General features: G+C 48.1%; 1 protein-coding gene across 1 annotated transcript; it reads right to left on the reverse strand.

Moving 5' to 3' along the window:
- Positions 1–1,042: 1,042 nt before the first annotated feature.
- Positions 1,043–11,260, reverse strand: HMGB3 (high mobility group box 3). The gene is made up of 5 exons (XM_007437456.4): positions 11,135–11,260; positions 8,024–8,189; positions 6,441–6,580; positions 5,165–5,339; positions 1,043–2,590 (listed from the first exon to the last, which is right to left on the reverse strand). The coding sequence occupies exons 2-5, from the start codon at positions 8,171–8,173 to the stop codon at positions 2,438–2,440; spliced, it is 618 nt and encodes a 205-aa protein (XP_007437518.2). The 5' UTR covers positions 8,174–8,189; positions 11,135–11,260; the 3' UTR covers positions 1,043–2,437.
- Between the last annotated feature and the right edge of the window lie 213 nt (positions 11,261–11,473).

Raw genomic sequence — 11,473 nt, forward strand, 5'->3', positions numbered from 1 at the left:
ATTAATGATTTGGATTTTTTTCCCCATCTAAAATGGCACCCCAACAGAGGAAAAAAAATATTTTTACACAAACAAATGGGCAGCTTTTTACCCAGTAGGCTGATCTCATGTCTGCAGGACACCAACAGGATATGAATGCAAGACTCAGCAAGCTAGTCTGTATAAAAAGACACACATTTTCTGCCTTAACTAGCAATTAGAAGACAGAAAGCAGGGGACAAAATCACTGGAGTTCAAAGGGGCCGAAAGTTGAGATTTGAGTTTAGAAGGTTGGCTGGAAAATAACTCACAACCATTGCAGTTACTTTTGTGTGGAACTAGAGACATCATGAAAACCAATGGCCTAAGGATTTGAAGTTTGCACCCCAGTTGCTTCCTAGGGCAAAAGACTGGGAACCTTTTGCCGGAATGAAGAGAACTCAAGCATTCTAGTCAAGGTGATTTTGTTCCACGCTAGAATACTTATTTGCTTTTTTCCATGCTAGAATACACATTACCCATAGCCAACCAGATGCCGATGGAAGCCCACCGGCAATTGAGATTTCCACCACTGTTCTACAGAACCCATTGTTCCAGAGTTGTGCTCCAATTCTAGAAACATAAAATCCCCCTACGTGAAACCAGCTGGCTTTGTAAAACATGCTGAGCCATGGCTTACAGATGCAAGGGGCTGGGTTCACCTCGCATGGTATGCCAAACCAGTCAAACAACCTGAGACCCACCCACCCACCCTTTCTGTGCATCAAACTAGCTGTCTCCAAGAACTGGGTTCTAGATCATGTCATTGGGTTCTGGAAACAAAATGTCACAGCAGAACGCCTTCCCTGACTCGTTAGTGAAGTTGAGGTGACTGTAGCAAAGCAGGGGACCCCCCTCCCCACAAGGTAGCTGAACTCTTGAGTTGGAGAACCAGACAAACACAATAGTCAATCCAGCCCGTGAGCAAATATGGTTTCTCCCACCTTGCCTGTCCCATGATCAGTGGACTGCTGGAAGGGGTCAATGGGGAAAGAGAAGAAAAAACGCCATGAGTCTGAAACGGTTTAAACACAAGACAAAAAAGGCACATTTTAATATTTACAAAGCATAGCATTTGGGCAACTAATGTACCCCACACATCTATAAAGAAATCTCTGCCTCTCCCTTCCTTAGTCACCTACCTTTGCAAATGGTGGTTCTCACCCCATTAAGTATTCACTTAGCTTTTGATTTTCAAGTAATAAGATTCAAATTTGCATAGTATCTTTTAACAGCAAATCCACTCAAGTGGATGTCTTTCTCAGATCAATTGCCCATCATGATCATTCTTGGGAGGTGGAACGGTGGCATTATTTATCTGATTTTATTTTATTTTATTTTTTTGCTGCAGCTACGGCTAAAGATAAAACCTTGTTAAAAGCAGGAACTTTAGAATATTGTCAAGAAGTTTTAAAAATGTAATACTGTTTATTTTTGCTTCAAAAACATTTCAGCATTCTAAACATACAAAAAAACCAACATAATGTTTTTTGCAAATTTTTTTGTTTCTTTTAAGTACAGAGGTGTTTTTGAACTTTTCTGCGCCCTCTCCTCACTTTTAAGCTGACAATGAAGGAGACTTACAGCTTCTGTTTAAAAACTACCCCGCTTTAAACTAAAAGAAAAAAAAAAAAAAGAGGATTTCATACGATTTTTTTTTTCTCATGCCAGCTGAATCCCCCCCTCCCTTCTTTCACAACTAAGAATGGCCGCAAAATGCTATTTCACTATATACAGAAAGACAACTTTAAGCTAAATGTACCTCACTGTAGTGTAAATTAGATCTACTTTTGCAGTGCACGCTCTGAGACGTAGCCCTTGCCGAGGGAAAAACAACGAGGCTTTTTTCTTAAAGCCGTTTCCCTTCTCAGGGGTCACCAAAGCATGAACCACAAGAATTTGTCTAGTTTTTACAAACTATAGATATGTACAGTTTATAACCCAGGATTTTCTAGCCAAGAACCATATAGTTAAACACCACCTTACAAATTAAAAAATAAGATGCTTGAAACATTTTTAAATGCTTTGTTACACCGACAGGAAAGTGCACAGAGTTGAGGAGAACACTAGAGCATCTTTGTTTCCACTTGTTTTTTTCCTTTTTGTTTTAAAAATGTTTGGAAATATGTACAACTTTGTTACAGTTTCAGGGCCCGGAGGGGTGCCCCTCGCTATTGAACATAAACCAGTTACCGTGGTTTTTTGTTTGTTTTCTTTCTGTATTTTCCGACAGCACTTTTATTTATTTTCTTCCAAAGAGGCTACAGTATCGTGATCAAAATCCAAATTTGTGTCATTAATCCTAATAAAGGGCAAATAAGGCACCGTCTCAAGCGAGAGGCGCCGGGTTTTTCTTTTCCGAATGGTGTTTCCCCTACTCTATGGTATTCACATGGAAACAAGGATTATACACAGTTTCTCATTCATCGTCTTCCTCCTCCTCCTCGTCCTCCTCGTCCTCCTCTTCCTCGTCTTCTTCTTCCTCTACTTTTTTCCGAGCTGCGGCGGCTGCTTTAGCGGCTGCGCTTTTCGCACCATCGAACTTGCCTTTAGACTTGTAGTCCGCAACGTCCTGCAATGGCAAAAGGGGCGGGTTGAGCGGCCTTCCGAGCTCCGGCTGGCTTAGGCAGGGCAAAGGGTCCACCCGTGGCTGGAGCCGAGGCGCGGCTGGTTTATCGTCACCCTTTACTGAGTTCAGCAAACCGCCTGACTTTGCACTCTACGCCGGAAGCCAACGCTTGCCGGCCACTGATGGCGAGGCTCAACTAACCCTAAAGTAAAGAATCCAGCTTCTGGTGGAGCGCAAGTTGTGAACCTACCTGAAGAGCATGACTGAATGGTCCTCAAAGGCCAAACCGTCACACTGAATCTTCAAGAGGAGAACTGATGGACAGATTCAAACCCATGCCGAAGGGCTGTCCTGATTAGATCCACCCACCGTTTATGGTAATTTCTGAATTACCAAGAGGCCTTTGACACGCAAGGTGATTAAAAAGATAGGTGGATGGAAGGAAGGAGAAAACGAGGGGCACTTCCTCTGATGAAGAGTCCTCAGACTTCCAAAAGCCACTGCTATTTTGGAAACCGCTCCTAGACCCAACAAATATGAGTGCGACACAGATTTTTTTATCCCCTTGGGGTTCAAAGGCAAAAGTAGCCACGCTCTGGAGCTCGATCAGGTCTTTTATCTTCCCCTGGGTTTCTAGGAGACAGGTGGGTTTTTTAAAATAATCTTTTTGAAGCTTAATCTCTTTTTTTGGCATGTTTAGGACTCAAAGAGTGGGAAGGGACCCTGCTGATTTTCCACTCTGGTGGCTAAAAGAGGTTCTAGGGGAGGAGGGAAGTATGAGACGTTCATGGTGCCCAGGCTGAGCCTAAAAGAAGTGGTTTATTACTATCAGCCCCTCTGAGAAGATCATGCTCTTGAAAGCAATTTAAGAAATATATTCCGTGGAATCCTGTTCCCAAGAAACAGGAGAGTTTCTGGAACCGAAGGCACCTTTTCATTTGAAACACTGAGCACCAAGTAATAAGAGTCCTATGGCCCATTACAGCTTTGCCCTAGATTAGTGTTTCTCAATCTTGGCAACTTTTCGATATGTGGACTGCAACTCCCAGAATTCCCCAGCCAGCCACATAAAGCCATGTAAATATATAGAGCTCTGCCCTGCTTTCAAGGATCAATAAGGACTAGAATGCTGACCTTAAAGAGGAACAGAGATGCTCAGAAAGTTTCATGGCACAAGGAGAACCTTAGGTCTCCCTTTGCTCCGTCAACATAATTAGCATTAAATTATGCCACAGATGCTATATTGCTTTTTTTTTTTTTTACACCACAGATAGTTCATCTTTTACATCGAACGGTTTAATTCTTTTAGCAGAACTTGGGGGGGAGGCAAAAACAGGCTTCATATATCAGAAACGCATTCCTATTTGGGCTGACTTTGGGGACTTAAGAGCTAAGTCAGCTAAAGGTCAGAAACATCTCCCATTACCTTCCTCGACAGGATGAGCTAAAACATTTCTGATTTAGAAAAAATATTCTAAAGGGCACTGGTGTGCCTGTCAGAGAGCTGGCTAAAGATTACGGAGGTAGAAGCCAAGCCTCCTTGAAGTCAAACTGGACTCCTGGTGACTTCATGGTGTGCTCAACCTTGTTTTCTTGGCAGTAATGTGTTGGCATTGTCTTCGTTCAGGATGTTTTATGAATTTCCAAGTCTAGCACCCCACCCAGGGATTTCCTGGGTGGGCAGGAAATAGCATGGGGAAACGGATGGAAAAGACCACCATATTTCCAACAGTAGAAAGTATCTATAGCTTGAGGTTAAATGGTTGGGTTCTTGGTGTTCCCTGAGCTTGGCTGTTTTCTTGCAGACGTTCCATTACCAGTCTACGTTACATCATCAGTGGTTACATCATCAAGGCATGGGGGAGTTGCATTTGCTGGTTATTTATACATAACAGCTCAGCCTGCCAGTCTTGGCTGGGGTGTGGTTTGTTCCTAGATTAGGGCATTGTTTCTTCCCTGTTTATCTGCTCCCGTTTCCTACTTATCTAGGTGTTGGTTGTTAAGGAGGATGTGCTCTGGGCTATTCCAAAGGTGCACCAGATAATCAAGGAAGAAACAATAACCTGATCGAGGAACAAACCACGCCCCAGCTAAGACCACTCCCCCACTGCACTGTCGAGGTTCCCTAGGCGGGCTGTGAAATGTTCACAAGAAAACAACCAGGCTTGGAGAACACCAAGAACGCAACTACCGTATCTGCTTGGTTGAGCTCCTGGAGGAAAGGCAGGATAGAAACACCACAGAGAAATGCCAGCATACCATATCTTTCTGTTAGAAGGGTGCTGTATTTGGATACAGAGTTGAAGTGGTGCTTTGGATCTGGTTTAGGTGTCCTGTTAGTCAAGAGTGCATTCACACCAGAACCAAAGCATCTTTTCTGCTTCAGTTCTGAATACTGCACACCTCCGTTTGTCATTATACAGCATAATATAGCGATTAAACCAGCATTTTGCACGTGTATTCTTAGCCCAGAAACTGCTCCGCAAATCAAGAACCCCACATTCATTTGCTTGCCCGAGCCTAGCCGTTACCTTCTCCCTGGACCAAGGCCATCCAGAGTCGATCAGCCAACCTTACCTTCTCATATTTCTCCTTCAGCTTAGCAGCTTTGTTGTTGTAAGGCTGCTTCTCGCTGTCACTAAGGTTGTTCCACATTTCGCCCAATTTCTTCGCCACGTCTCCGATGGAAATGCCCGGATTAGTGGATTTGATTTTGGGACGGAATTCCGAACAGAAGAGGAAAAATCCAGACCTTGGGGAAGGAGGGGGAAGATACAGGACAGCTGAAAACGGGGGCCCAGGAGTTTACAGCAAACTACAGTGATATGATTTGGGCCAGAAGCTACAGTGATTTGGTTCCAATGAGGCATGGAATAATGATAAGAATCACTGCATGCCTCTTCCCCAGTTTCAAGCACAGATGTCAGAAGGAGGCTGGGATCCAGCTGGGATCCAGCTGGGATCCAGCAAAAGATCCAGGTCCCATCTTTGCAACCCCACCAGAGAACATGACTCCCAGGACACATCAGTGTTATGTTCAAGCAAGGCTGCAGTGCATATACCCAGCTAAGCTAAATCCAAACATTTGTCAACATCCCACCAAAAGGGGGCAGGAAAAATGATGACAATTCAACTGATATTAAATCAGTTAAGATATTTATATCTTAGAAACCTAAGAATTCTCTGTTTTAAATCTAATTAAAAAAAAAAAGAGCCAGCAGGACTTGAGAAGCTATCACCAACAAGGCTAACCCCACTGCAATACATTTATAACAGTGTTGTCCAAACTTGGCCACTTTAAGATGAGTGGACTTCAACTTCCAGAATTCCCCAGCCAGCCATGCTGGCTGGGGAATTCTGGGAGTTGAGGTCCACTCATCTTAAAGTGGCCAAGTTTGGACAACACTGATTTATAATATCTTAATGCTGCCCCATCTTCCAGAACTGTAGTATTCAAAAACATCTGAGTTCATGCCTGAAGTCCTATTGAAATATATTAAGAAATCACAACATGACACTCCTCAAGGCAGGTTGCAACGTGAACCTGGTTACCAAAGTGTGGCTGTATCAGCTACTCACTGCAAAAACATCACATTTGGGGTTCAGGCATTTTAAGGCTTAGGAGGACCAGAGAATTAAAAAAAACAACAACAACACCCAAACTGCAACGATTAGCTACCAGCTGGTTAGATTTCACCCATGCAAAGAGCAGCAGAAAGTTGCAGCCACTTTAAAAAGCAGTTTCTTAAATCTGCGACTATATTTCAGGAGTGCAATGCTATCCCTTGTGTGTCTTATTTCATCACTTCTAAAAATGCTGAGTGGGAGGATGGAGAAGGAGGCAGTTACTTACGGCGGCCGTTTTGGGGCATTTGGGTCCTTCTTCTTCTTCCCACCCTTTGCTGGCCCGTAATCTTTCATTTCTCTATCATACCGTACTTTGTCAGCTTTTGCCATCTCATCAAATTTCCCTTTCTCTTTGCTTGACATGGTCTGAAAGGCAAAGATGACCAGTTACTCCTTTAAAAAAAAAAAAAAAAAAGCCCAGATACAAAAAAGCAAACACCAACCCACAAACTAGAAATGAAGTCATGAAAACAGGTAGAACCACAGCTCAGAATACGAAGATACCCAAACTGAGAACTGGAGGGGAAAATCCTGTTGATGGGACTCCGCTCAGCTCAGGCATTGCTCTAGCATCAAAGGAGACACCAGCCAACTATCCTGGTGTAGTGAAGGGCTGATTCAGATTCAATCTCCAAAAGACAATATAGTGCACAGGAACGAGAACACAACACCCTTCTACCAAACTTTAAAGCCACCATACAGTACTCTTATCCGGGATTGTGTAGTAGTTGCAGAGTAGGACCCCCAGAAAAGATGCAGCTGTTTTAAGGTATGGAAGATGGCTACTCTAATTGTGTTCCACATGTTCAGAAGCACCTTTGGAAGATCAAATGTGAAGCTCTCCACATAACTTGCAGACCTTCTAAAAGCCTGCTGAGATATCTTTAACCACCAGCAGCCAGGTTGGTCCTCAAAGACCAGCAGTAAAATTCACTTTCCACGGGTTCTAAAAAAAAAACTAAGCCTGAAGAACTTTTTCAGGATCTCTTTTGTATGGGTTATGTCAACTACAGAGAGTATTCCAAAACAGTGAGCAAGAAATCCTCTTTCCAAAGAAACAAGCCAACATGCAATTGGGTAGAGTTCATACATTGCCCAAAGCCAGAGTTTGGTTTGGGTTCAGCAGGTTGTACAAGCATGGTTGGAAATTATGATTTGCAGCCTAGTGCACTGGACAAACTCAGCCAACTGTGGCTTGCCAAACCAACCATAGTTTAATATGCTGTGTGAAGTCAATTTATGTTGCTATAGGACTTCTCACCTCCAGACAACAATGAGAGTAGTGTTGTTGCATCACGACCCTAACTACACATTCAGTCAAAATGAAGAAGGTCAAGGAGGTTATGGGTGCCATCTAGCACCCTCATTCAGGATAATCAGAGCTGGCAATCTTTTGGTCAGGGGCACATCTGGAATTTTGATAGTATGTGGAAGGTGCACTTTCAAAATGGCTGCCAGTACAGGCATGGCCAATGATAAAAATATCCACAAACTTCCTTTTTGGCACTGTGCCCATGTAACAATTCACTCCACTGAAAATAAGATGCAAGGGGCCCATTTGGTAAGACCATAAATAATAGAAGCTGAGATAACCAAGGAAAAGGCCTGTGGAATGTCATCGGTGTTGACGCAGGGGGTGAAATTTTAAATTTATTTCACTGGAAGCCGGGCCGCATAAAAAGTTAACACATTATGATCATGTCATTAAGTTTGGTCAGCTACCATAAAGCTCTTTGGAACGGCAGGGGCCACTCCGCTCAGGTCGCCCCCTTCTCAGCAAGTCCAAGAGTTTATTTTCCAAGACCGTACCTTCCACCTCTCCGAACATTTCTTGGAAAATTCTGCAAAGTTGACAGGAACTTCTGGATTTTTTTTCTTATGTTCTTCACGGCAGGTCTGCACGAAGAACGCATAAGCAGACATCTTTCCCTTCGGCTTTTTGGGGTCGCCTTTCGCCATTTTTTTAAAAAAAACTCTTAAAAACAAACAACAATAAAAGTTGAAAATAAATCTCAAATTGCACAACGCAGCCAAGACAATATACAAGTCCTGCGGCCTTTAAATTGGTCGAGAAATGGAGACATATGCTCTTCGTAGAAAGATCCCCCCACACGCTCAACCTTTCAGCAGACCGTCTATCCCCTTAGAAATTCTAGCTTTGTCTCTTATACACTGGTCACTGAGCACCAACGTCCAGTTCCTCTACTTACGTCTCATGGAAAAGCAAGCAACCTAGCCCATAATGCATTACATAGCCCATAATACCAGAGCATCACAAGGTTTCAACACGTGCGTGCCCACTTGTGGACCTGCAGTTTGGGGCTGGCCCACCCACTCTTCCAACTTCTCGAGAACTTAAACCGCCTTCCGTGTCAAGAGAGCTGTAGGCATCTGTGACTTCGTTCCCCGGAACACCGTCACTCCGAAGACCGTTCAATTACATTTAAAGATTTTTCCTAATTATCGCCCACACCGTAGGACTGCAGTGCTGTTCCACCAAAAGAGACGGCTGCCGTTAAGAGGCTGGTGGCCACGAAGACGTCGCTCGCCCGAGCAGCTGCTAACTTTTGGAATATGAAAGTTTATCTCCCCGCAATAAAATTACCTCCCCCTGGAAAGGCAATGATTTGCGAGGTTAAGAAAAGGGAGCGGGGTTGTGGGGGGGGGGGCGATCAGCTTTCTTTTTGCTTGGGTTGTGGTAAAACATCTTCCTGCTCCTGCGTGTGCAGCCAGTAAAATATTTGTTTTCCAAAAGTTGGAAATGATTTCCATTTCTTAAAAATATTATCTCTGCCCCTTTCCCCAGGAAAAATCCACCCATTGCAAAAGTTGCATTTAAAAAAAAAAAAAAAACCGTGCCCAGATCTATAAATACACATTGTTTGCTGCAACGGGGCACGACCAATCTGGAAAAAAAGTTTCCGAGGAGAAGAAACTGGGGTTTTGTTCCGGTCTGTCCCTGGCTTCCCACCCCAAGGTCATCGAGGGAAAAAAACAAACCCGTGCCCCCTCCGCTCCCTGTGGCCTCGGGCGGCCGGGCACGTGGCCCCCGGAGCCCCCGGCCGCGGCGCCCACCGCCCGGAGCTGCCCGGGCGCGCCGGCCGGCGGGCGCGAGGGAAAAGGGGCGAAGGGACGGCGGACTCCGGGTTCCGATAATTCATCTTCCATTTTGTGGAACGCCTCTTGATGAAAGAAAGTGCCGCTCAAATCGGCCCCGGGGGGCGGCCCGGGGGCGGCCCGGGCGCGGGGGGCGCGGGGGGGCGCCGGGCCCCTGCGCTGGCGCTGCGCTGCCTCGCTCGCCGCTCGCGGAGGCAGCGAGAGCGCGAGAGCGCAGCGCGTCCCCCGCGCCCATCTCGCCCCATTCGCTAAAATGGCTTCTCGCAGGCAGGCAGGCGAGCCGCTAGGCTTAACAAAGCCGCCGGCGCCCGTCCGCCGCGACCGAGCCCCCGCGCCGGCCGGCCCCCGCGGGCAGCCGCCCGGGACGCGGCCCGTTTTGTAGAAAAAGCGATGCCCTCCGCGGCGGGAGGGGGCGCGGGGCGGAGGGGGCGCGGGCGGGCGCGGGGGGCCGGCGGGAAGCGGCCGCCCCCCCGCCCTGCCGTTCCCCTGCTTAGCGCAATCGCCTGTCTAACAAAGGCTGCGCGCAGCCATTACAAGCCTCATCCCCGCGCCGAGGGGAGGAAAAGTGCGAAAAAGCCCAGCCCGGCCGCCCCGCGCCGCGCGGAGGGCACGAGCGGAGAGGGATAAAGAATCGGGGGCGGGAGCGAAAGGTTGGGGGCCCGGGGGGGCCCCTCCGCGGGCTCCCCCCCCGCGTCGCGCTCCCTCCCCGTCTCTCCCCGTCTTTCTTCCTTCAGCTCTGCCACTGAAACGCCAGCCATGTTAATGCACACACACCGAGCCACAGCGGCAGCCGACGCGCAAGAAAGGGACGGCTCGGGGTCTCGCGGCGGCCGGAGGGGGACGGGGGGCCGCTTTTCGGAGAGGGGAGACAAAAATAAGGCGGAAGCGAAAGGTTCGGGGTCGCCCCGAGGCGAGGCGGGGAGGGAAAAAATGACAAAGGCGGGGAGGGAAAGGGGGATTTCGCTCTCCCCGGGACGCGCAGGACTTATCCCTGTCAGATGCTGAAGGGACAGCCATTATTAATGCAGAATAAGCCGCAGGCACTGCGCACGGCCGGGCAACTTTGCCGCCCCGATCCTCGGGGCGAGCGAGACACGCGGAAGGGGAAGGCGAGCAGCGCAGGGTCAGCACAGCCCGGAGCGAGGTTCCTGCCCATGCGGGCTGGCCGCTCGCTGCACCAGCCATGTTCCGCGACCAGAGCAGGGAAAACCCATGCGCCCCGGCTCTTCCTCGGGGGGCGTGTGTGGGTGCATGCACACAGGGAGATGTCGGTACAGAAGGCGCCCAGACACGCGCACGCACACACACACACACACACACTGCAGATTAAGCACCCCCTCCGGAAGAATTCCGGTCCCTTCCTTTCTCAGCCCCACCAGGCTGGGTCCTGCCTCTCTCCTCCGGAACCGCACGCGTCGGGAGCCCCCCAGGAGGCGTTCAAAAACTCCCTTTCCACCCCGATCCGGGACCAATCGGATTTTCCCCTCTCAAAAATCGGGAGCCCGCAAAGAGAGGGCGGAGAGGGGGAAGGAGGAAGGAAAAAAAAAGAGAGAAACACACACGGAGAGAAAGTTGATAGGGGAAGAACCGGGGGCAGCGAGCCCGGAATTGCAAAAAAAAAAAAAAGAGAGAGAGGAAAAAAAAATCAATACCCCGAATATATATAAATATCTATCTATTTCTCTTTTTGGGGGGGGAAAGAAGGGTGGGAATAGAAGGCGGCGGGTCTGAAAAGGGGGCAGGGGAGACTCTCGGAGCTGCCGCCCCCCGAAAAAGTTCCGAAGTGGGGCTCCGGGCACCTACCTGTATTGTTCGCGTTAACCTAGGCAATACGGGAAGAAGAAAGCGAGGCGCTCTTACAACGCGCTAAGACTCAGCGCTACTAGCTGGTGGTCAGCCTCGCGTTGGCTGCCTACGAGAGCGGCCTGATTGGCTGCGGGGCTCTGCCGTTTAAAACAACCTCCTCGCCCGGCCATTGGCGCAGGGGCTGCTGAATATTAAGCAGCGCCCCGCGCCCATTGGCTGCGCCCGGTTAAGTCATTCATTCAAAAAGAACACCCGCTCGGCCCCAGGTAGCAGACACGCACCGACTCCGGGCCGAGGTGGAGGCGGCGGGGGTTTTTTTTTCTCCCACCCCCCGGA

The sequence above is a fragment of the Python bivittatus genome, unplaced genomic scaffold (genome assembly GCF_059951505.1).
Source record: "Python bivittatus isolate LINGU-HERP-01145 unplaced genomic scaffold, Pbiv_v1 ctg000670_np1212, whole genome shotgun sequence".
NCBI classification, from domain to species: Eukaryota; Metazoa; Chordata; class Lepidosauria; order Squamata; family Pythonidae; genus Python; species Python bivittatus.